The 25,730-nt window shown below is 38.1% G+C and overlaps 2 protein-coding genes, 1 long non-coding RNA gene and 2 pseudogenes across 4 annotated transcripts; 4 read left to right on the top strand and 1 right to left on the bottom strand.

Moving 5' to 3' along the window:
• Positions 1–495: 495 nt before the first annotated feature.
• LOC126603882 (nucleobase-ascorbate transporter 3-like) lies at positions 496–13,371 on the top strand. 2 transcript variants are annotated; one of them, XM_050270887.1, is made up of 14 exons: positions 501–1,017; positions 1,426–1,523; positions 1,640–1,816; positions 1,944–2,044; positions 2,163–2,238; positions 2,330–2,389; positions 2,468–2,652; positions 2,766–2,862; positions 2,991–3,077; positions 3,224–3,282; positions 3,435–3,526; positions 3,610–3,687; positions 3,773–3,933; positions 4,040–4,377. In XM_050270887.1, the coding sequence occupies exons 1-14, from the start codon at positions 873–875 to the stop codon at positions 4,259–4,261; spliced, it is 1,638 nt and encodes a 545-aa protein (XP_050126844.1). In that variant the 5' UTR covers positions 501–872; the 3' UTR covers positions 4,262–4,377. The 2 variants fall into 2 exon arrangements, with proteins under 2 accessions (XP_050126845.1, XP_050126844.1); XM_050270888.1 differs by lacking the exons at positions 3,773–3,933; positions 4,040–4,377 and adding an exon at positions 13,199–13,371 and having other exon boundaries at positions 496–1,017.
• Positions 5,170–6,383, top strand: LOC126603884 (disease resistance protein RGA2-like; annotated as a pseudogene).
• On the top strand, positions 9,519–10,556 carry LOC126603886 (uncharacterized). Its single transcript, XR_007616423.1, has 4 exons — positions 9,519–9,600; positions 9,719–9,941; positions 10,094–10,155; positions 10,293–10,556. It is a non-coding gene; the product is annotated as an uncharacterized LOC126603886 (long non-coding RNA).
• Positions 13,372–13,402: 31 nt separating the features above from the next.
• On the bottom strand, positions 13,403–16,674 carry LOC126603883 (putative UPF0481 protein At3g02645). The gene is made up of 4 exons (XM_050270890.1): positions 16,283–16,674; positions 16,121–16,184; positions 13,821–15,169; positions 13,403–13,677 (listed from the first exon to the last, which is right to left on the bottom strand). Exon 3 carries the CDS (start codon positions 15,157–15,159, stop codon positions 13,831–13,833), a length of 1,329 nt encoding a protein of 442 aa, XP_050126847.1. The 5' UTR covers positions 15,160–15,169; positions 16,121–16,184; positions 16,283–16,674; the 3' UTR covers positions 13,403–13,677; positions 13,821–13,830.
• Positions 16,675–23,490: 6,816 nt separating this feature from the next.
• On the top strand, positions 23,491–24,601 carry LOC126603885 (disease resistance protein RGA2-like; annotated as a pseudogene).
• The last annotated feature ends 1,129 nt before the right edge of the window (positions 24,602–25,730 follow it).

Consider the following 25,730-nt stretch of genomic DNA (forward strand, 5'->3'; position numbering starts at 1 on the left):
TCATAAGGTAATGAGTACATTCCATCCTTTAAAATTTTTCAAATTAATACTTGAAACACAAATTTGTTAGTTTGAATATTTACAAAAAAAAACTTCTTTTCGTTAAAGAATGAGATATTTACACTGTATATACAAGCGATACTAAAATATGATATTTTAACAGAATCTTGATAATATATGATCTTAAAATTTAATTATTTAAGCAATTTTTTGCATATGTTAATTTGAGAAAGTTGTCTATAGTATGAAAATATAAAGATTATTATGGCTGTCCACATCTTTCACAAAACATCCATCCCACACCACATAACGAGAAAGAGAAATCCATCGAAAAAGGCAGGAAAACGAGAGGGAATTCCAGCTTTTGATCCATTGAATTATATCCTTTCTCTCCCCACCACCAAGGTCCCAGCTGAAAAGAAAAGAATGGCACAATCGTTATTATCGCAAAGGCAATGTCTAATTGTAGCAAGTTCATGGTTTACTACGTTGCAAGTAAGTGGAAGTTCCTCGAAGAGTGCAAGAGACCCATAAACAATATAATGCTTATGCTCCTCAGAACACGACAATCAAAACGTAGTCTATCTCTTCGCTTTGATTCAAAAGACAGGAACTTTCTCTTTCTTTGCATCCATTTAATTCAATATTTTTCGTTTCGTACTTTCCTTTCATTTGCTCGGAAGAAACCAATCTCAAAGACTTATTTTTTGTTGAGAATTTAGTTCAGTCCCATTTTTTTATATATATTTATGGTGTCGGTGGTTTGTCAGAAGTGTTAGTGCTTCAACCGAGAAGAAGAAGAAGCTTTCAGTCTTCAGAAATTCAGAGAAGAGAAACGGAAGGGGAAGAGTGAAGGAAAAGCAAATCAAAAGATGGGAGAAACTGCTCCGCCTCCTCCTCCACAGGTGGTTGCTCCGCCGTCTCAGATGCCTCTTGGGGCGGCGAGGGGTCCTACTTGGACTCCAGCTGAGCAGCTCCACCAGCTTCAGTATTGCATCCACTCCAACCCCTCTTGGCGTTAGTCTCTCTCTCTATATCTCTCTTCTTTCTGGGTTTCTATATTTTTTGAAATCCTGCAGGAAAAAGTTTATTAAAGTTGTGTCTTTCTTATGGGGTTGGTTTAAAAGTGCAAGCTTTTTATTTAGTTTACTAGTTTGCATGTCTTAATTTTTTTCCTATTTCTGCAGATCGCTTTTACTAATTTTGATTCGGTTATCTAATATTGTGTTCGAATCTTTAAGTAGTGTATTAGTTCTAATCAAATAATAAGCATATGTTTCACAAGAACCCTAACCATTTCAGCTTATCCTGCAAGTTACAAGTAATTGATATCACTCGAAAATATTTAGGAAGTTTAAATGTGAATTTCCCTTGTAAATCTTGATCTAATGCAACAAAATTGCTTCTAACAATCGAATTTTACAGCGGAAGCATTCGCACTCGCTTTTCAGCACTATATTGTGATGCTTGGATCCATAGTTATAATTGCCAGTAGTCTCGTGCCTCAGATGGGTGGGGATCATGTAAGTTATGTCCTCTATACCATAAAGTTTATAACATACCGGTTAAGATTAGGGATCACACACGTAGCTTTGAATCCTTGATGTTAATGTTTGGATTTTGTTCTCCCTTTGATTAGGGTGATAAAGCCCGCGTGATTCAGACGATGCTGTTTATGTCAGCAATAAACACTTTGATTCAAACATTCCTTGGAACAAGGCTTCCAACGGTGATGACTGCGTCATTTGCTTTTACTCTGCCGGTGTTGTCAATCATCAATGATTACTCTGATCGGAATTTTAGAAGTGAACATGAGGTATGTATTGAAACACGTTATTCAAAGAGTATAAATCACATGAATTACTTCTTAAATTGCTATAAGAAATTTCAGTTATAAACTTTGGAGCTGAAAATACATGGATGATGAATGTGTGTGATTGCAGAGGTTTGAGGTCACAATGAGAACGATTCAGGGATCTCTTATTGTATCTTCCTTCCTCAACATCTTCATTGGGTTTAGTAAGGCATGGGGGAACTTCACAAGGTACTAAATTATTATCTCAAGAGTGATACTTGAGGCCTCAACCCGAAGTTCTATGTGTTCTTTCTTTATCATTTTCTAACTGTCATGGCTTTTTTTTTCTCCTCTATGGCTCTATCAGATTTTTTAGTCCAATCGTCATTGTGCCAGTGGTTTGTGTAGTCGGTCTTGGTCTTTTCGCACGTGGCTTTCCACTTGTAACGTCTCTAACAAAACAATCCATTTCTCTCATGTCAATCTTAAGAATATTATCAAAACACTTATCTCACTCTCTTTTGTTGTACACAGCTTGCTAACTGTGTGGAGATTGGTCTGCCTATGCTGATCCTGCTCGTCATTACTCAACAGGTAAATTTTATCCGATCTGCCACTTTTTGTTCTTTGAATAAATGTTCTAAGTTTAACATGACAATATTGTTTGGGCAGTATTTGAGGCGCGCTCTTCCTAGAGCCCATCACATACTTGAGAGGTTTGCTTTGCTTCTATGCATTGCGCTTGTATGGTCATTTGCTGCTGTCCTCACTGAGGCTGGTGCTTATAACAATGCTAAACAGCAGACTAAACAAAGTTGCCGTACAGATCGCTCTTTCCTTATATCATCTGCTCCTTGGTATGTAGTATGTCCAAATATTGAGGCTCTCTTCTTGCGTAATAAAGTTAATAAATTCCCTTCAGAAAAACTATCCTTTTCATGACACATTGTTGTTGTTGTTTCAAATTAAGGATTAAATTCCCATACCCGTTTCAGTGGGGTGCACCCATTTTCCGAGCAAGCCATGTATTTGGGATGATGGGAGCAGCCATTGTTACATCTGCGGAGGTCTAGTATCCATTCTATACAATTTCTTATGCTCTTTTGACTATTTCATAACTGATAATAGTATCTCAGATCTTTAATTTGGTTCAGTGTGTAGTTTTTGATTCATTGAATAATATCTTTTCTTGCAGTCAACTGGAACATATTTTGCAGCAGCGCGGCTTTCAGGTGCTACACCCCCTCCAGCAAGTGTAGTGAGCCAGAGTATTGGCCTGCAGGTGTGATTGCAAATTGTCATGCCGCACCTTTGTCCCTCTCTCCCCCTTGTCCTTCCCATATCTCAGTGAATGATTTAAAAGAACGGGAAACAACCTCATATTTTAAAATAATTCAATAATATGTGGTTGCATATGTTCAAATGCAGGGTGTTGGCATGCTGCTTGAAGGAATTTTTGGTGCTGCTGTTGGTACCACTGCATCCGTGTAAGAAAGCCTTTTTGCTTGACATATATGTTGACATTCCCTTTCAATAATTTTTCCAACATCTTGCTAGCTACCAAAAATGTTGGATATCAACGGAAGAAAGTTTGCTAACAAAGAATAGGAATTCACTCATTTTTTGGAACGTGTTGCAGCGAAAATGTTGGCCTGCTTGGATTGACACACATAGGGAGCAGGAGAGTGGTGCAGATTTCAACTGGTTTCATGTTCTTCTTCGCTATATTTGGTCCGTTCTTTCCTTCTGTTTGACATGTCACACCGTGGGGTTACCGCATTGTGTTTTGACAGTGTTAATTTTACGTCTTTCAGGGAAGTTTGGCGCTTTTTTCGCATCGATTCCTTTGCCGATATTTGCTGCCATGTACTGTGTTTTATTTGGAATTGTCGGTGAGTGATTCTATTACCATTTCTAATCTTCTTAGGATCATTTAATCACCAAAAGGGGCTCACATTTGTTTCCTCTTATCTGCAGCTGCTGTTGGGATCACATTCATTCAGTTTGCAAATAATAATTCCTTGAGAAACATCTATGTTTTGGGTCTTTCCCTGTTTCTTGGGATTTCAATACCTCAATATTTTGTCTCGAACACCAGCCCGAATGGTGTCGGGCCAGTTAAAACAGACGGTGGATGGGTAAGTTACACATAGACCAATTATTACATATGGTGTTTGGATTTCTTTACATGTTTTATTGATGGTTTTGTTTATCTGAAATGCTACATCATTTTGATGGCTGCAGTTTGATAACATATTGAACACCATCTTCTCATCGGGCCCGACAGTGGCGATAATCGTGGGGACGCTGCTGGATAACACGCTTGACGCGAAGTATGCCGTTGACGACAGAGGACTTGCATGGTGGCGTCCCTTCCAGAGCAGGAAAGGAGATGCTAGAAATGAGGAATTTTATAGTCTACCTGTTAGGATACGGGAGTACATCCCTACCAGATTTCTCTATTAAGTACAACAGAACATGTTCATAAACTATGAGCAGGTCTAATTTCTTGTTCTTTTAACTGTTTATGTACATGATGCGAGGGTTTGTTATTAATACATATAGAACTATGTATCCTAGAAGCCCAAAGGGCATGAAAAACAGACTCAACAACAAAAACCCTCGATAAAAGGCCATTGCCTCTTCCCTTTGCCCCATGGTTGTTAATATGGTTGGAAGGGAAGAAGAATGAAAAGGGCAATTCCACTTTGAGGGGGAACCCCTAAACTTCAGCAAGGCTCCCTAATTATGTCACATACGCAGTGGGTAGGGTTGCATCAAAATAAGGTGTCTTAAGAATGACGTAGTTAGACAACTCATTTGTGATTTTTCTCCTCTTTGAGAGTTGCTAGTGAAAGAAGTAGAGCTATTGTGCACTTTCAACTCATAGTGAGTTACACTAAAGAAACCTTTCTGTCCCCGTGTCACTGCCTAGAGAGAAAAGAGGACTACAATTGGTGATTAGCTTAACATTTTGGTATATTTCATTTGACCAGAACGCCCTCTTTGTTTTCTTGGATGATTGGCTTCCTCACGGCCTCGGAGTAGGATTCTTTTTCCTCTATTTTTCCCTCTCCTCCTATCTAAACTGTCACGGTTAAACTACGTCAACATCTTATATTAATTTTTTATATTAAGAAAAAGACAAAATAAGAAAATGTAAAAAGAAAGAATAAAAACAAATAAAAAGATAAGGGTAGAGAATCCTAATCCCAGCTAATATGCAATGCATATCGATCCCTTACGCAAAACAAAGACTTCCAAGTCAATGGATAGGACATCACAACGACCATTCACTTTACTTTACTTGACTAATAAAAATAAAAAAATAAAAACCTTTAACGAAAAATTCTGATACTGTTTATTTAAAAAGTTAATCACTTTACTTTTTATTTGGTTCTTAAAAAAAATTAATTGGCTTGGAAATTGGAATCGTCATATAAGCTTGGATAGAAGAGAGGCAATGCCACAAAATATCCTGCGTTTCTTGTTCATCATATCTTGTTCCACTGTCGACCAATTTCTGAAGAGAGGTTTAAAAAATGGCAGACGGGATCATTTTCATGCTACTGGATCGGCTGGCTTCAACAGCTTATGAATATGTGGACGGAGAGGTGAAACATGTTTTGGACGCCAAGAAAGATATTGAAGAATTTGTTGACAATTTCAAGGCTATTCAAGCTCTACTCGAAGATGCGGAGCAAAGGCAAGTGAAGGAGGCCAGCGTGAGGATCTGGTTGGATCAGCTCAAAGACATATCCTTCGAGATGGTGGATGTGCTAGACGAGTGGAACACTGTCATGCTGAGACAACAGGTTGAGAAGCAAGAACGAGAAAGTGAAAATTCTCTTGTTCCTAACAACAACAACAAGAAGAAGGTAACTCTCTCTGTTTCCCCTAGCTGCTTTTGTTTTGGCAAAGTCAGACGGGTAATTTTCCGTCGTGACATTGCGCGTAAGATAAAAGATCTGAATGGTAGGCTAAGTGCGATTGATGAGCAAAGAAAAAGGTATGAGTTTCAACACATAGAAAGAGGCATTCAACAATTACCTGAACGGCAGAAGACTTCGTCCTTCGTCGTCATGTCAGAGGTATTTGGTCGAGAAAAAGAAAAGGACATTTTGATAACAAAATTGTTGAGTGATGATGGAAAAGATCGGAGGGGGCTCCTTATCATCCCTATTCTAGGTATGGGAGGAATGGGAAAGACAACTCTAGCCCAACTAGTTTATAACGATAGCAAGGTTAAATCCCATTTTGAAAAGAGAGTGTGGGTTTGTGTCTCGGACCCTTTTGATGAGATTAAGATTGCCAAATCCATAAGTGGTGATGGTGCCCCAAGTTCAAATGAGTTAGACTATGTCTTGCAGTGCATGTCAAGATCTATCGAGGGCAAAAGGTTTCTCCTTGTCCTAGATGATGTGTGGAGCCACGATAGTGAAAAGTGGGAACGATTAAGGGCACCACTAATACAAAGTGGTGCTCATGGCAGTAGAATATTGGTGACCACAAGAAAGCATGAGGTTGTTGATATGATGAGAACAACAAGTGACATGATTAGTTTGGGAGAGTTGAGTGAAGGATATTGTTTATCAATCTTCAATCACATGGCGTTTGCTGATAGAGAAGTAGGTGAGTCTAAAGCATTTGAAGATATTAGTAAGAAAATTTTAGAAAAATGTAAGGGTTTGCCTCTTGCCGCAAAAGCTTTAGGCAGTCTCATGCACATTAAGAGAACAAGGAGGGAATGGCTAGATGTTTTGAATAGCAAGATATGGGATCGAGAAGAGGTGGAGCAAAAAGTTTTCCAACCGTTATTACTAAGTTATTATGATTTGGCCCCATCAATCAAATGTTGCCTTTTGTATTGTGCTAGTTTTCCTAAAGATTTTGAGTTTGAGAGAGGATATTTGATTAATCTTTGGATGGCACAAGATTATCTTAATTCAAAGGGGAAAAGATAAGGGACAAATTGGTGAAGCATTTTTTGATAACTTAGTTGCACGATCTTTTTTCCAAGATTTGGTGAAAGATAGTGTTAGTGGTAAAGTTATAGGTTGCAAAATGCATGATATTGTTCATGACTTTGTGCAATCTCTCAACAACAACGAATGTTTGATCATGGATGTTGAGGGTGTTGGCAATGAAGTAGAGGTTTTGGGTGAAAAGGTTCGTCATTTGACCTTAAGGTTGAAACGCGGTGAGCCACTCCCACCTTCTAATGCATGTTACAAATGCAAAAATTTACGTACACTCACAAGAATCTCAAACTCGATGTATGGTTCAACCATTTCTACGATAGACTTAAATTTCATTTTGCAACTAAAATGTCTTAGGACATTAAATTTGCGTAAAAATGGCATAATTGAAGTCCCAAAGGAAATTGGTGAATTGATACATTTGAGGCATATTGATTTGTCAAGGAATGAACGTTTGAAGATATTGCTGGACAGTATATGTGAGTTGTACAATTTGTATACCTTGCGCCTATATTATTGCAAGTCACTTGAAAAACTACCAGATAACATGGGAAAGTTGATTAGCTTAAAGCACCTTTATGTTTTTGGCTGCGATATGCTGGAGTACTTGCCAAAAGGGATTCGGAGACTACAAAAATTGAGAACAATTGAAGTGTGTGTTGTGGTTTGTGATGAAGATGAGGACAAAGAAGCATTACAACTGGGAGATCTAAGAGGCTTGAACCTTGAGGGCCGTCTCAACATAATATTAAAGGGGAATGTGAAAGATGAGAGTGAGCTTGAGAAAGCACAATTGTGGCGCATGAAGCAACTCTTTCATCTCGGAATTAATTCTTACTATGTCCAATACAAGCAGACATCAAGCACCGTTGAAATACTGAATGTCTTACAACCGCACGAAAATCTGGAATCTTTAAGCATTCGTGTGCATTCAGGCGCCACCTGCCCCAATTGGATGATGTCTTTGCACAACTTAAAAATCATCTTTCTATCTGGATGGAGTGAATGCAAGTTTTTGCCTCCTCTTGGGAAATTGCCATACCTTGCAAAACTGACTATAGTGGTAATGATGAAGGTGAAAAAGGTTGGTGGTGAATTTTTTGGAGTAGACCAAGATGAAACGTCAGTGAAATCATCATCATACTCATTTTTTCCAAAGTTGAAAGAACTCGAAATTGCCTACATGGAAGCGTTGGAAGAGTGGGATGTAGGCGTGGAAGGGTGGAACAGAGAGGATTCTGAAATTTCAATCATGCCATGCCTTTCCTCCTTAGAAATTCGTGACTGCCATCACATAAAAACGCTGCCAGACTTCCTTTGCAACACTCCACTGCAGGATCTTACCATTTACAAATGTTCGACGCTTTCTAAGCGTTGTAAACAAGGCAGTGGAGAAGAGTGGCCCAAGATTTCTCACATCCCAAACATCAACATCGACTTCTCATGTAATTCAGCTCTATCTATCTTATTTACTCATTTATCTATGTATCAATTACAAATGCTATCATCAAACTTAATTTGCTTATTTTTCTTCTTCAGAATTTATACGATCTTCAAAGGACATGAGCAATGCGGATCACGTGGTGACTTACGAGGTAGGCATATATATTAATCTCTTTGGAAAGGTGATTTTCTTCTTTTATATATATCAAATTTGTAATGATTATTTAACTTCTCATGCACATCTTACTGATTTATGATCTGTTTTTAGGTAATTATTCATCTGCACGTACCAAATTCGATATCAAGTTTGCACGGCACAGGGATTTGCTTATCTCAGTTGCTCAAGTTTTCGCAGAGCGGATGTGAACCAAGTTAAGGAGCCTCGTGCCTCGGATGGGTGGGGATCATGTAAGTTATGTCCTCTATATCATAAAGTTTATAATATACCGGTTAAGATTAGTGGTCACTGATCACACACGTAGCTTTGAACCCCGTGATGTTAATGTTGGGATTTTGTTCTCCCTTTGATCAGGGTGATAAAGCTCGCGTGATTCAGACGATTCTGTTTGTGTCAGCAATAAAATGATTCAAAAATTCCTCGGAACATGGCTTCCAACGGTGATGACTGCGTCATTTGCTTTTACCCTGCCGGTGTTGTCAATCATCAATGATTACTCTGATCGGAATTTTAGAAGTGAACATGAGGTATGTATTGAAACACATTATTCAAAGAGTATAAATCACATGAATTTACTTCTTAAATTGCTCTAAGAAATTTCAGTTATAAACTTTGGAGACGAAAAATACATGGATGAGGAATGTGTATGATTGCAGAGATTTGAGGTCACAATGAGAACGATTCAGGGATCTCTTGTTGTATCTTCCTTCCTCAACAGCTTCATTGGGTTTAGCTTGAATGGTCATTTGCTGCTGTCCTCACTGAGGCTGGTGCTTATGACTGTTGAGAGTTGTCCAACATTGGTGAGGGACAAGATTTGCTATGTGCTTATATGATCTTGGACTACTCCCTATATTGCCAATTGGTTTTATAGTGGAACCCTAATTTCATGGTATCAGAGCAAGGTTGTCCACGTGTGAAGCCCAACGGTCACACGCGCTCCACGTCACCTAATTGTTGTCCACGTGTAGGCTTGAAAATCTGCCATACGTGCGGGGGCGTGTTGAGAGTTGTCCCACATTGGTGAGGGACAAGGTTTGCTTATGTGCTTATATGATCTTGGACTACTCCCTATATTGCCAATTGGTTTTGTGCTGGAACAGCAAACTAAACAAAGTTGAAGTTGGTTTTGTAGTGGAACAGCAAACTAAACAAAGTTGAAGTTGCCGTACAGAACGCCCTTTCCTTGTATCATCCGCTCCTTGGTATGTAGTATGTAAAAGAATTGTGCTCGTTACTGAGCTTGTATTCATTTACTGTTTATATAGAACTTTACAAGTAGAATTTGACTGATTCCTTGTTTATCGCTTATGGTTGTTGTAGCGGGAACGGAGTTATTCAAACTTGGTTTATCAGTATGTACAAATATCGAGGCTCTCTTCTTGCGTAATAAAGTTAATCCGTCAGAAGGCTTATCCTTTTCATTACACATTGTTATTGTTGTTTCAATAAAGGATTCCCATACCCGTTTCAGTGGGGTGCACCCATATTCCGAGCCAGCCATGTCTTTGGGATGATGGGAGCAGCAATTGTTAAATCTGCAGAGGTCTAAAATCTATCCTATAATCTTTTCTTATGCTTTTTTGACAATTTCATAACTGATATAGTATCTCAGATCTTTAATTTGGTTCAGTGCGTAGTTTTGATTCAGTAAATAATATTATTTGCTGCAATCAACTGGAACACGTTTTGCTGCAGCACGGCTTTCAGGTGCTACACCCCCTCCAGCAAGTAGAGTGAGCCAGAGTATTGACCTGCAGGTGCAAATTGTCATGCCGCTCCTTTCTCCTTCTCTCCCTTGTCCTTTCCATATCTCTTTGAATGCTTTAAAAGAACGGGAAGCAACCACGTATTTTAAAAAGTTAAATAACATGTAGTTGTATATGTTCAAATGCAGGTTGTTGGCATGCTGCTTGAAGGAATTATTGGTGGTTCTGTCTGTACCACTGCTTCTGTGTAAGAAAGCCTTTTTGCTTGACATATATGTTGATATTCCCTTTAGATAATTTGTTGAACGTCTTGCTATTGGATATCAACGGAAGAAAGTTTGCTAATAAAGAATAGGAACTCACTCATTTTCCGAAATGTGTTGCAACGGAAATGTTGGCTTGCTTGGATTGACACACATAGGGAGCAGGAGTGTGGTGCAGATTTCAACTGGTTTCATGTTCTTCTCTATATTTGGTTGGTTATTTCCTTCTGTTTGACATGTCACACCGTGGGGTTACCGCATTGTGTTTTGACAGTGTTAATTTTACGTTTTTCAGGGAAGTTTGGCGCTTTCTTTGCATCGATTCCTTTGCTGATATTTGCTGCTATGTACTGTGTTTTATTTGGAATTGTTGGTGAGTGATTCTATTACCATTTCTAATCTTCTTAGGATCATTTAATCACCAAAAGGGGACATTTGTTTCCTCTTATCTGCAGCTGCTGTTGGGATCACATTCATTCAGTTTGCAAATAATAATTCCTTGAGAAACATCTATGTTTTGGGTCTTTCCCTGTTTCTTGGGATATCAATACCTCAATATTTTGTCTCGAACTCCAGCCCGAATGGTGTCGGGCCAGTTAAAACAGACGGTGGATGGGTAAGTTACACAAGATCAATTATTACATACGGTGTTTGGATTTCTTTGCATGTTTTATTGATGTTTTCGTTTATCTGAAATGCTACATCATTTTGATGGTTACAGTTTGATGACATATTGAACACAATCTTCTCATCGAGCCCGACAATGGCGATAATCGTGGGGACGCTGCTGGATAACACGCTTGACGCGAAGTATGCGGTTGACAACAGAGGACTTGCATGGTGGAGGCCATTCCAGAGCAGGAAAGGAGATGTTAGAAATGTAGAGTTTTATAGTCTACCTGTTAGGATACGGGAGTACATCCCTACCAGATTTCTCTATTAAATACAACAGAACATGTTTGTAAACTATGAGCAGGTTTAATTTCTTGTTCTTTAACTGTTTATGTACATGATGTGAGGGTTTGTTATTAATTTATATAGAACTATGTATCCTAGAAGCCCAAAGGGCATGGCAAACAGACTCAACAACAAAAACCCTTGTTAGAAGGCCATTGCCTCTGCCCTTTGCCCCATAGTTGTTAATATAGTTGGAAAGGAAGAAAAATGAAAAGGGCATTTCCACTTTGAGGGGGAACCCCTAAACTTCAACAAGGATTCCTAATTACGTCACAAACTCAATGGGATAATGTCGTATTAAACTAAGGTGTCCTATGAATGACGTGGTTAAACAACTCTTTTGTGGTTTTTCTCTTCTTCTTTCTCTTGATACACGTTTAGCTCATTCTGGAGATTATAAAACCCTAAATATATAAATAAATAAATAATAAGTTACATGTCATTTGCTATCATAGTAATTTATGTGCTATTTGAAAGAAAAACTTGTGTAGAATGGTAGAACCACATGTATTCGACGGTTCTATTTGACCCACTAAACTAACTCATTGTATGAGCTGCTTTGATGTGTATCACTCTTATTCCTGTTAAGACTTACAATTTTGGTTATTAAAAGAATCTTTAATTATGTATATAGTCATCTTTGCATTTCCATAGTGAATGACACTAAAGAAACTTTTGTGTCCCGGTGTCACTGCATAGAGAAAAAAAGAGGACGATGACACCGGAGCAAGGAGATACCTATTTTTACAAACGTCCTCTTGTTTGCTTGGTCGATTGGCTCCCTCAACTAATATGCAAATATGCAACGTATATCGATCCCTTATGCAAAACAAAGACTTCCAAGTCAATGAATAGGACAGCACAATTACCATTCAATTTACTTGACTTGACTGACCAAAAAAATTAAATTTGATTGGCTTGGAAATTGAAATAATCATATAAGCTGGACAGAAGAGAGGCAATACCACAGACCATCCTGCATTTCTTGTTCATAATTTCTTTTTCCACTGTTAACAATTTCTGAGGCTAAAAAAATGGCTGACGGGGGGTCATTTTCATGCTACTGGATCGGCTGGCTTCAATAGCTTATGAATATGTGGACGGAGAGGTTAAATATGTTTTGGACGCCAAGAAGATTTTGAAGCATTTGTTGGCAATCTCGAAGCTATTCAAGCCATTCTCGAAGATGCGGAGCAAAGGCAAGCGAAGGAAACCAGCCTGAGGATCTGGTTGGATCAGCTCAAAGACATTTCAGTTGAATATCTGAGTATGCAACAAAAGAACTAATTGAATATAAAATTTTATTATAATGAAATTGCCAAGAAGACTACATGAACCAAAGATGGTACATCTTGACTGAGTTGTTTTTCAAACTAAATTACAAGCTATATTTATAATGATATAAACCTAAGAAACCCTAATGTGTAAATGCCAAAATACCCTAATGCGAAATCAAATCAAATCTCTAATTAATTTCCTATAAAAACCTAGTTAATTCCAACAATATCCATATCCATATCCTTCGAGATGGTGGACGTGTTGGACAAGTGGAACACATACATTCTGAGACAACAGGTAGATAAGCAAGAACGAGAAGGTGAAAATGCTCTGGTTCCTAAAACAAGAAGCTCTGTTTCCCCTATCCGTCTATGTTTTGACAAAGTCAGACGGGTAATTCTCCGTCGTGACATTGCGCTTAAGATAAAAGATCGGATTGATGAGCAAAGAAAAATGTACGAGTTTCAAACGATATTTGCTGCCATGTACTGCATTTTATTTGGAATTGTCGGTGAATGAGTTTATTACCATTTCTAATCTTCTCAGGATCATTCTGTCACCGAAAAGTGTTCGCCTTTGTTTCCTCTTATCTGCAGCTGCTGTTGGGATCATATCCATTCAGTTTGCAGATAATAGTTCCTTGAGAAACATCCATGTTTTGGGTCTTTCGCTGTTTCTTGGGATTTCAATACCTCAATATTTTGTCTCGAACACCAGCCCGAATGGTGTCGGGCCAGTTAAAATATTGAAGTAAGGAGGGAAGTATATATATCTGGTACTGGTGGGAATAAAACCTACAGTTTGAAAAGTGAAGTTTGAATTCCTTCACTGTGAAAGTTTGAACAAGTATTTGATACATTAATTACATATCAACAATTTGATAATTCAGACTTTGAAGGGCTCTTCTAACAACCTTCATCACGTCCTTCAGTACAGATACACACAACTTAATATTTTAAGTGCCTGCGCTCACAGGCTTTTCTAGGATCCGTTCTATGCTGAGGTCTTAAATTCGAAGGAGTACCCCAAGCATGCTGCCATGTATCCTCTCTGATTTTAGAAAACCCACAGGTTCCTGCCGCAGAGAGGGCGCATGTCAATGAATATAAAAAAGAGATGAGTCTACTGCAAGATGTTATTGTCAGAAGAGAAATTATGATATGCTTTCTTTGTGAAATGTGTGTATTTGGGGAGAAATGGGTGAAGCTGCAGACTTACGCTTTGATGGTTACGTAGCAGGGATCATGGAGAACACAGTCTGTATGAAAGTAAGTATGAGGAGAACAACAGCTGCAATGACAGAAATAGAGGCCCAAGGTGTGTTGAAATAATTTTGTTTCAAATTTGCCTTCCATTTGTGCCACGGCTTGCTGCAGTAGTTGTTCAGGTCCTCACAAATAGTATCATAATAGAACTTATGAAAGTTGGGATTAACCCCAGTGGAAATGGTGTTTAATGGAGCAGACCTCTCACTTGTGTCACTAACTAGCACCTTCACAACTTCTGCGATTTGGTACTCAACAAGCAACTCCACATCCTTTGTGGTTTTCACCAAACCGCCCATGAAGAATGCGTAAGAACTCATGTATAAAGTATCAGTAGCAGTGTTCAAGAAATGGCATTGTTCAAAGGCAACGACGTTTCTGATTATTTCAGTTTCATACCCTAATGGAAATCTTGGAATTGTCAGAGTCCCATTGGAAGTACTGAATTGTATGCCAAACTTATTTTCTCTTGACGCCGCCTTAAACTGGACCCCAACCTGCTGTAGCTCCGTCAAGCTGGGTATGTTAACAGATTTGAGTTCCCCTCCGGCTTTTGGTTCCAATGGAAGATGGATTTCAAAAACTCTTTTGAAAAGATCAACAAAATGTGCCACTGATTTAGAAGTCTTCACGTTGTCATCTAATTTCTCCACCGGCAGTAGATGTTTGAAGAACTCGAAAGAAAGACTAATTATTGAAGTAATGTTGTGAGAACTAGAAGGGAGTGAAGTTTTGCATGCTTCAAAAAGATCCTCAAGAATGAACAATGGCAGCTGATTTTCAATCAACCACATATCTTTCCATATGTCATGTAACATCAATGGCTTGTGAAATATGCGATCATTTTCGTCGACGAAGTCATCGAATTTGTCCTTCAATAAGACCTCGATAGTGAATGCGGCATCCACTAGAATGATTCTTACAAATTCATCACTACTATACTTAATAGGTTCTGCATAACAACATCTCAACCTCTCTTCTTGGTCCTTTATTGTCTTTATATGGTCCTCCAAGCTTGCTTTGGTCCTGGCTATAAAATCTTTCAGGTATCTCTGTTTGTGCTCGTCCAGTATGGGGTTTAAGCCTTTCCTGCCATGATGAAGCGGGCCTATAGAGACAGCCTGAGGCGTGTAGAGCTTTTCATTCACACACCGTATACGCTCAGGAACTCTGTAGATACAACATGAAGAGGACACGGGAGACAGGGTGGTGAACTCTTTTCTCATCGAATTTGCTAATGGGGTGTACTGGTTTTCTATGTCGTTCGGAGCAGTTTCATTGCTTGTTTCCATTTCCCAGCTCCTGATAATGATATGCCGTTGTGATTGGTAATACAAGAGAATGATGATTATTACATATTACTGAGTTGCCATCATAACAATCAACAAATCTTCATCATTTTACTATCATTTTACTGATCAGGATAATTATAGTAGTATTCTAGCAAATATAAAAGGATAATGTTAGGGAAGACAAATTTTTAAACCAAATTTGTAAATCAAATGATGTGTCACCAATAGAAAACAAGAACGTTAATCAAAATAATAATTCAATCATCAACATCCACATCATTATCATTTGGTTTACAAAATTTGATTTAAAAATTTAGTATCCCTACCATTACCCATAAATATAGGTGAGTTATGAAGGTAGTTGATTCCTTCCAATCCAATTAGTTCTTGCTTAATTTATAAGAATAAAAAAGTCAAATTTTGGTTCCGGTCCCTAGTTGACCAAAATCTTAGACTGAAACTTTACTAATTTGAATACTTTTTTTTTTTTGAAAGCACTAATTTGAATACTTGATTGAAGAACAAATTATTAAATTCACAGATGCTAACATGTAAATATTTTATTTCATAATAACATGGATAAAAAATAAAGGATCTTGATCAAAAATTGAAAATGAATAAAGTTACAATTAATGGAATAGAAAAATGATGGATCATAACCTAATTTCTCCATAAAAAACTACTGACTAATCCAGTGATTAAGCGAGGATTTCATGTGATGAGAGATCTCTTACAAATGTTTAAAAAAATATATAAATGGATTCTACAAAACTACTAACAAAAACATAATAATATATAATATTAGCCCAAAATAACATATGCATCGATAATATTACCAATTCACAATAATCATAATTAAAAAAAATTGACAATCAATTAAAAAATTTGCAATATATCAATTTAACAAAATCATAATTTAAACAAATAATTTGAAAGAGATATGAGAGAGTAAAATACATACTTGGAGTTGTGGGCTAATTACTCTAATGCTTTTTCCTTTTTGAAATTAACCCGTCAAAGGTAGTCTGCATAAAAATTTAAAGGACCTATTATGGAGAATCAAATCAAAATTTACAAATTCCAAACCCCAACACTCAAGTAAGTAAGTAAGTAAGAAGCTTACCAGAAATTCAATATTTCCTCTGTTTGTAGAATGTGAGGGTTGCAAGTTACAAGTTGTTGTAAAAAAGCAAAAAAAAAGATATTATCATATAGAAACACATGAACTCTTATATAATGGTGAGAAAGTTAATAATATTCTTAAACCATTTTTCATTTCATAGAGGGGCCGGGTCCCGGGACCATCGAATAGCGTTACTAATTTGCCTTTGGGTGTGGAGGTGACGTACAATATGAGCTAGAAATCTCCGCATATTCTTAAACCATTTTTAAAGCATTTAAATTTGAATGAGTATCATTAAAGCAGAAAAGTGGATGTACTTTTCTATTTTTCCAAACATAAAAATGAAAAAAGTAGTCACTCAGTACTACGGCCTGGTAATATTATTCTTCACTTAGAAGTGAGAGATCTTAAGTTCGAATCACATGAATGGCGAATTCAATAGCAAATTAGTTTTCTCATTGTTTAGCTTAGCCGAACTCCTCATCCCCTAGTGTAAAAATATTGATGTACTAAAAAAACGAAAAAAGTAACTTATTTTTACGATCTAGTGGTATTCATCTTTACTTGTAAATAAGAGGTCTTATGTTTAATTCTCGCCAAAGCCATATTTGAACCACATTATATGGCTAGCTTAGTGTGAGGCTTAATTTACTCGCCCACCTTCTTAATGTAAATAGTATTGTTTGTTCAAAAGGAAAAAAAAGGGGGAAAAAATTTGCCTTCCAGTAAGGTTGTTTGATCATAGTAGAATGGCCCTCAAGTAAAAGCCATGGAACCGAAAAACTGAATCGAACGGTTTAAAAATAAGAAAAAAAACTATATTGACTAAAAAACTCAAAACCGGTCCACAAACTGAAGCGGTTTAGCCGAGTTTAGGTTCTGGTTCTTTCTTCTCAAAAATCAGTTGAAACCAAACTGTACCGATTTAAATATAAATTGTCGATGGCGAATCTCGTGGATGACGAATTCGATACCAAATTATATTTGCCATTATGTGGCTTAGCCGAACTCCCATCTTCTTTTAATGTAAAATATATTGTTCACTCCTTCCTCATCCATTATCCAAACTCGCAACCTCATCGCATAATACCCCACAAACATAATTATGTTAATTATGATATGCAATACAATGCTTGTTCTTAGAAATAGAAAATGGACTTGTTGAGATGATATCAACAAGAAATGATAATGAGGATAATATGAGGCCAGAAATGTATGCCATGAGAGGCCTTTAAGCTAATGAATGAAACCCATAGGCTGAAAGGAACAAATGTCACAGTAAATCGTATTAGGGGCCTTCCTCAAGCTAGTAGAATCCCGAACGAAATGAATGACGCTCAATACAACCTATTAAGAAATTTGACTGCTGACCAAGGCTGATCGCAGTGGACACCAACATGAACACCCCCACTCCCCTGTGGACACACATTTATATCGTTCAGGCCAACCTTTCTTCCTTGTCATGCAGCCATTTACTAAAGAACAATAATTTTTCGACACATTTATCTTCTTTTTTTCAAATCATAGGATTGAACAAATAAATAAAAAAGAATGGAAAAATGCCCATCCATTTTTTTTTCTCTCTCTCTCTATCTCAATACTCGTTTGGCTAATTTTGGAGACAATAAAACTCTAATTATATATATAAACAAATAATAAGTTACATATCATTTGCTATCACGGTCTTTTGTGTATTTTACTCGGAAAAAAAACTTGTGTAGAACAGTAAAAGTGTAAAACCACATGTATTTTGATGTCTTATTTGACCCGCAGATCTCAGCTGCTTTGATATGTCACTTACTTTTGTGTCCCTGTGTTATGCATAAATAAAAGAAAAAGGACGATGACACCGGAGCAAGGAGATACCTATTTTTGCAAACATGAACCCTGCAAGTGGTGATTAGTTTAACATTTTCTTTTATTTCATTTGACCTATCCTTACTAACAAGTCCTCTTGCTTGCTTGGAAGATTGGCTCCCTCACCTCACCTAATATGCAATACATATCGATCCCTTGTGCAAAACAAAGATTTCCAAGTCAATGAATTGGACAGAATACGACAGCTCAACTACCATTCAATTTACTTGACTGAACGAAAAAAAAATGATGAATTGGAAATTGGAATCATCATATAGGCTGGATAGAAGAGAGGCAATGCCCCAAACCTGTTGGTGTATAATCCTTTTAGCTGAAGCTTGGCAGCAAGAATCATATTTCTATGTGTTGTTTCAGTTTGAATGTGAGCCTTTGGATCATAGTCCACATGGCATTTCAATCTTGTATCTAGCCTAAGTAATAGAATAAGCCAAGTGGCATCATCTCATAGGATGATACCAATGAATGGCTAAGATTGCATTGTATGTTGAAGAGTGAAGGATCTCCCTTCCCTTCCTCATAAACGGTTAGATTATATTATGCAGGATATGAAAATGAAATATGAAGAGACATTTTGCAGCTTCTTCTCTCTCGGAAACTCTTTCTATCTTTGGAGACAACCTCCATTGAAACATATACTAAAACTACACACACAAACACTAACATGGCCTCAGAGCCAGGTTTCATCGTCTAATCTGGGCGTGAAATCTGTGCGATTGAGCTACATCTTTGAGCTTCAATCGAATCTGGAAAGTGTGCTTTCGTGTATCCAAGTCTCATATGGCTGGGTCCGGAAATGTCGAGCTTAGAGCTCCGGTCTTCAATGGAGAGAACTATGAATTTTGGAGGATTCGTATGACAACTATACTGAAATCGTATGGTTTGTGGGAGCTGGTAGAAAATGGGTTTGAATCACCAGATCCGAAGTCTGAGAAAGCTGTGGTCGATGAGACGAAGAAGGAGACGCCGGATGGAGTGTCGTTCAGTGAGATCCTGATGAAGGATGCTCGTGCGCTTGGAATGATACAAGGTGCAGTATCGGATCAGATCTTTCCCAGAATCGTGAATGAAGAGACATCCAAAGGAGCTTGGGATGCTCTAAAGGGTGAATTCCGAGGAGATAAACAAGTAAGGAATGTAAAATTGCAAGGTTTACGTAGAGATTTTGAATATACTCGTATGAAGGACAGTGAATCATTATCTGTGTATCTCTCTAGATTGTTTGATATCATTAACCAAATGAAAAGTTATGGAGAAGAACTATCTAGGGAGAGAATTGTGCAGAAATTACTTATTAGTCTACCGAAAACATATGATGCAATTTGTTCTGTAATTGAGCATTCTAGAGATCTTGAAATTATTGAGGTCCAAGAGGTTGTAGCTTCTCTGAAAGGATTTGAACAAAGGCTTGATCTACATACTGAGTCTTCGACTGAGAGGGCATTTGCAAGTTTAAATATAGCATCTAAGGGTGTCAAAAGTGGTGGATTTTCTGGGTATCAAAGGTCTCAAGAGAGTTGGAAATCAAGGGGAAAGAATTGGGATCACAAACCAAATTATCCTCAGAGACAGAGCAATATTCAAAGGAATTGGGATCACAAACCAAATTATCCTCAGAGACAGAACAATATTCAAAGGAATTGGGATCATAGGCCTAATTATGTCCAGAAGCAAAACAATGCTCAGGGTGATTGTAAGTGGTGTGACAGGTTGCACTATGGGAAGTGCTGGTATGAAGGTAAACCAAAGTGCACAGGCTGTGGTAAGCCAGGTCATTCTATGAGAGATTGTCATGAGAATAGGGGCGTGCAGAAAGTTAATTATGTGAAGCAAATGGGAGAAACAGGATCACTGTTTTATGCCTGCAATGCAGTGACTGATGTGAAAGTCAATAACTCATGGTACATTGATAGTGGTTGTAGTAACCACATGACAGGAGATGAGAGATTATTGGTCAATGTTCAAAGAGGTTTGACATCCAAAGTGAAAATGGGAACTGGAGAAATCTGTGAAGTGGCAGGAAAGGGAACTTTGGTGATTGAAACTAAATTGGGAAGAAAACATATACAAGAAGTAATGCTTGTTCCCGGACTTGAGGAAAATCTTCTAAGTGTAGGGCAAATGATGGAAAATGGTTATTATTTGTTGTTTGGAGGTGATGTAGTGAATATTTTTTATGGATGGTCACTGGATAATTTAGTAGTAAGGGTACATATGACCAGCAATCGATGTTTTCCTTTGACAATGTTGCCTGCAACACAGTATGCACTAAGGGCAGGTATCACTCATTGTTCTCAAATATGGCATAAGAGGTTGGGTCATTTGAATGAGAGAAGTCTCAAGGTACTTGAAGAACAGGAGTTGGTGCATGGATTACCTAAATTAGAAATGTCCCAAAGTGTGTGTGAAGGTTGCATGTTGGGTAAACAACACAGAGATTCATTCCCTTCCCAATCAACTTGGAGAGCTAAAGATCCACTAGAGTTTATTCATACTGATCTCTGTGGTCCAATGCAAGTAGAGTCTCATTCTGGAAACAAATATTTTTTGTTGTTTACATATGACTGCACAAGGATGTCATGGGTGTATTTTTTGAGAAACAAGTCTGATGTGTTTGAATGTTTCAGAAAGTTCAAGGCAATGACTGAGTTACAATGCGGATATAAGGTTAAATGTCTCAGGAGTGATCGAGGGGGAGAATTCCTTTCTGCAGAGTTTGACAAATACTGTAATGGACAAGGAATTCAGAGACAATTGACTATGGCCTACACTCCTCAACAGAATGGAGTGTCCGAAAGAAAGAATAGGACTGTGGTGGAGATGGCAAAGTCAATGCTACATGAAAAAAACCTTCCATATGCATTTTGGGCAGAAGCAGTGAATACTGCAGTCTATTTGATCAATAGGTGTCCTACTAAAGCTTTGAAGAAGTCAACCCCATTTGAAGCTTACAGTGGCAGAAAACCTGGAATAGCTCATTTGAAGATATTTGGCTCACTGTGCTATGTGCATATCCCTTCCAATCTCCGACATAAGTTGGAAGAAAACAGTCACAAATGTATCTTTGTAGGATATGGTTCAAGTGAGAAGGGCTACAGGTTGTTTGATCCTATTTCAAGGAAGATTGTTCTCTCAAGGGATGTCACATTTGATGAGAGTAAATCTTGGGATTGGAACTGCAATATAGATACTGGAGTGACATTTCCAGTTATCACTGAACATAAGAATGCTAATGAAATCTGTGAAGTTGATGACAATTCTCAGTTTGAAGAATACAATGTTTCTCAAAGTGAGAATGTGCTTGAAAGATCTCCAACTTATGATGATACACCGAAGAAATGGATAAGTATCAATGAAATCATGGCTCAATGCAACATGTGTGTTATTGAACCAGAAAGCTATGAGGATGCAGCCAAAGATGATTCATGGAGGAGTGCAATGAAAACTGAATTGGACATGATTGAGAAGAACAACACATGGCAGCTTGTTGAGAGACCATATGACAAGCCTGTTATTGGTGTTAGATGGGTTTATAAGACCAAACTTAATCTGGATGGCACCGTGCAGAAGAATAAAGCTCGGCTGGTGGCTAAAGGCTATTCACAAAAGCCCGGAATCGACTATAATGAAACCTTTGCCCCTGTGGCAAGGTTGGATACAATTAGAACTTTAATTGCCCTTGCTGCACAGAAGAAATGGAACTTGTATCAATTAGATGTAAAGTCTGCATTTCTCAATGGGGTACTGAAAGAAGAAGTGTATGTTGAGCAACCTCAAGGTTTTGTGAAGGAAAGTGAAGAAACAAAGGTGTACAAGTTGAACAAGGCTCTATATGGCTTGAAACAAGCACCAAGAGCCTGGTATGATGAGATTAATGCATACTTCAATAATGCAGGGTTTGAGAAGAGTTCAAGTGAAGCAACTTTGTACGTTAAGACAAGTAAGGACTCAGGTATCATTATTGTCTCTCTATATGTAGATGACATTGTATATACTGGTAGCAGTCCACAAATGCTTGAAGAATTCAGAAATGACATGATGAAACACTATGAGATGACTGACTTGGGCTTATTACATCATTTTCTTGGAATGGGTGTGCTGCAATCTGAGAACAGCATTTTTATACACCAAAAGAAATATGCACAGAAACTAATTGAGAAGTTTGGTCTGAAAGAATGCAAGTCAGTTGCTACTCCACTTGCAATGAATGAAAGGTTGAGCAAAGTTGATGGAAGTGAACCTGCGGATGAAGGAGAGTATAGGCAGATTGTTGGAAGTCTGCTCTATTTAACTGCAACTAGACCTGATGTGATGTTTGCAGCAAGTATGTTGGCAAGATTTATGCATAATCCCACTAAGAAACATATGGGAACAGCTAAGAGGGTACTAAGATACATCCAGGGAACAATCGATTTTGGTATTGTCTTTGAAAAGGGAAAAGCTACTACCCTAATCGGCTACTGTGATAGTGATTGGGCTGGAAGTGAGGATGATATGAGAAGTACTTCAGGGTATGCATTCACACTAGGATCGGGTATGTTCTCATGGGCTTCAATCAAACAAAACACTGTGGCACTGTCTACTGCAGAAGCAGAATATGTCAGTGCAGCAGAGGCTACATCACAAGCAAAGTGGCTGAGATTTGTTCTAGAAGACTTTGGAGAAGAACAAGTGGAAGGAACTCAGATCTTGTGTGATAATACATCAGCCATTGCTATGGCAAAGAATCCAGTCTTTCACCAAAAGACAAGACACATCAACAGGAAGTTCCACTTCATCCGAGAAGCAATTCAAGCCAAAGAGATTGAGTTAGTGTACTGCAGGACAGAGGAGCAGATTGCAGATATACTTACTAAGGCCTTACCTAAAGATCGATTTGTGTATCTAAGGGAGCTACTTGGAGTTAAATCAGCCAAAGGATTAGAAGGGAGTGTTGGTGTATAATCCTTTTAGCTGAAGCTTGGCAGCAAGAATCATATTTCTATGTGTTGTTTCAGTTTGAATGTGAGCCTTTGGATCATAGTCCACATGGCATTTCAATCTTGTATCTAGCCTAAGTAATAGAATAAGCCAAGTGGCATCATCTCATAGGATGATACCAATGAATGGCTAAGATTGCATTGTATGTTGAAGAGTGAAGGATCTCCCTTCCCTTCCTCATAAACGGTTAGATTATATTATGCAGGATATGAAAATGAAATATGAAGAGACATTTTGCAGCTTCTTCTCTCTCGGAAACTCTTTCTATCTTTGGAGACAACCTCCATTGAAACATATACTAAAACTACACACACAAACACTAACAAAACCATCCTGCATTTCTTGTTCATCATTTCTTTTTCCACTGTTAACCAATTTCTAAGGCTGAAAAAATGACCGACGGGATCATTTTCATGCTACTGAATCGGCTGGCTTCAACAACTTATGAATATGTGGACGGAGAGGTGAAGCATGTTTTGGACGCCCAGAAAGATATTGAAGAATTTGCTGGCACTGTCAAAGCCATTCAAGCTGTTCTCGAAGATGCGGAGCAAAGGCAAGTCAAGGAGGCCAGCGTGAGGATCTGGTTGGATCAGCTCAAAGACATATCCTTCCAGATGGTGGACGTGCTGGACGAGTGGAACACTGACATGCTAAGACAACAGGTTGAGAAGCAAGAACGAGAAGGTGAAGATGCTCTTGTTCGTAGCACGAAGAAGAAGAAGGTAATTCTCTCTGGTTCCCCTAGCTGCTTTTGTTTTGGCAAAGTCAGACGGGTAATTCTCCGTCGTGACATTGCCCTTAAGATAAAAGATCTGAATGGTAGGCTAAGTGCGATTGATGAGCAAAGAAAAAGGTATGAGTTTCAACACGTAGAAAGAGGTATTCAAGATTTACCTGAACGGCAGAAGACTTCATCTTTTGTCGTCATGTCAGAGGTATTTGGTCGAGAAAAGGAAAAAGACATTCTGATAACAAAGTTGTTGAGTGATGGTGGAAAAGATCGGAGGGGACTCCTTATCATCCCTATTCTAGGGATGGGCGGAATGGGAAAGACAACTCTAGCCCAACTAGTTTATAACGATAGCAAGGTTAAAGCACATTTTGAAAAGAGAGTGTGGGTTTGTGTCTCGGACCCTTTTGATGAGATTAAGATTGCCAAATCCATAAGTGGTGATGGTGCCCCAAGTTCAAATGAGTTGGACTATGTCTTGCAGTGCATGTCAAGATCCATCGAGGGTAAAAGGTTTCTCCTTGTCCTAGATGATGTGTGGGGACACGATAGTGAAAAATGGGAACGATTAAGGGCACCACTAATCCAAAGTGGTGCTCATGGCAATAGAATATTGGTGACCACAAGAAAGCATGAGGTTGTTGATATGATGAGAGCAACAAGTGACATGATTAGTTTGGGAGAGTTGGGTGAAGGATATTGTTTATCAATCTTCAACCACATGGTGTTTGCTGATAGAGAAGTAGGTGAATCTAAGGCATTTGAAGATATTAGTAAGAAAATTGTAGAAAAATGTAAGGGTTTGCCTCTTGCAGCAAAAGCTTTAGGTAGTCTCATGCACAATAAGAGAACAAGGAGGGAATGGCTAGGTGTTTTGAACAGTAAGATATGGGATCAAGAAGAGGTGGAGCAAAAAGTTTTTCAACCGTTATTACTAAGTTATTATGATTTGGCCCCATCAATCAAATGTTGCCTTTTGTATTGTGCTAGTTTTCCTAAAGACTTTGAGTTTGAGAGAGAATATTTGATTAATATTTGGATGGCACAAGATTATCTTAATTCAAAAGGGAATAAGGATAAGGGAGAAATTGGTGAAGCATTTTTTGATAACTTAGTAGCACGATCTTTTTTCCAAGATTTGGTGAAAGATAGTGTCAGTGGTAAAATTATAGGTTGCAAAATGCATGATATTGTTCATGACTTTGTGCAATCTCTAACCAAGAACGAATGTTTGATCATTGACGATGAGGGTGTTGGCAATGAAATAGAGGTTTTGGGTGAAAAGGTTCGCCATTTGACTTTAAGGTTGAGACTTGATGAGCCACTCCCACCTTCCTATGCATATTACAATTGCAAAAATCTGCGTACACTCAAAATTATTTGTTCATCCATTCTTACGACGATAGACTCAAATTTTATTTTACAATTGAAATGTCTTAGGACATTAAATTTGAGTAATAATGGCATAAGTGAAGTCCCAAAGGAAATTGGTGAATTGATATATTTGAGGCATATTGATTTGTCATGGAATGGTGGTTTGAAGATATTGCCTGACAGTATCTGTGAGTTGTACAATTTGTATACCTTGCGCCTTTTTGGCTGTTTGTCACTTGAAAAACTACCTGATAACTGTTAGACGTACAGTTAGAACTTGAATGTGGGAACCAAGAAGTATGGGCTGTCAGTTTTATATATCAGTTTTCTATCTCCACATGTGGTCTTCGACAAGTCAGGCACGGGCAGCATGGAGATGATCATGGACTTGTTAATTTTATATTTGTCCTCAGCATGTGCAGCATGGACTGCTTGTTAGTTTATAGGTCCTCAAACACATGCACCACGTGCAGCATATTCCTGATG

This window comes from Malus sylvestris, chromosome 15 (assembly GCF_916048215.2).
Source record: "Malus sylvestris chromosome 15, drMalSylv7.2, whole genome shotgun sequence".
NCBI classification, from domain to species: Eukaryota; Viridiplantae; Streptophyta; class Magnoliopsida; order Rosales; family Rosaceae; genus Malus; species Malus sylvestris.

Coding starts and splice junctions, on each gene's coding strand:
- LOC126603883 (XM_050270890.1), bottom strand. CDS start 15,159: ATGGAAACAAGCAATGAAACTGCTCCGAACGACATAGAAAACCAGTAC.
- LOC126603882 (XM_050270887.1), top strand. CDS start 873: ATGGGAGAAACTGCTCCGCCTCCTCCTCCACAGGTGGTTGCTCCGCCG. Junction 2,653..2,765: donor CTTATATCATCTGCTCCTTG/GTATGTAGTATG, acceptor TTTCAAATTAAG/GATTAAATTCCCATACCCGT. Junction 3,527..3,609: donor GTTCTTCTTCGCTATATTTG/GTCCGTTCTTTC, acceptor TACGTCTTTCAG/GGAAGTTTGGCGCTTTTTTC.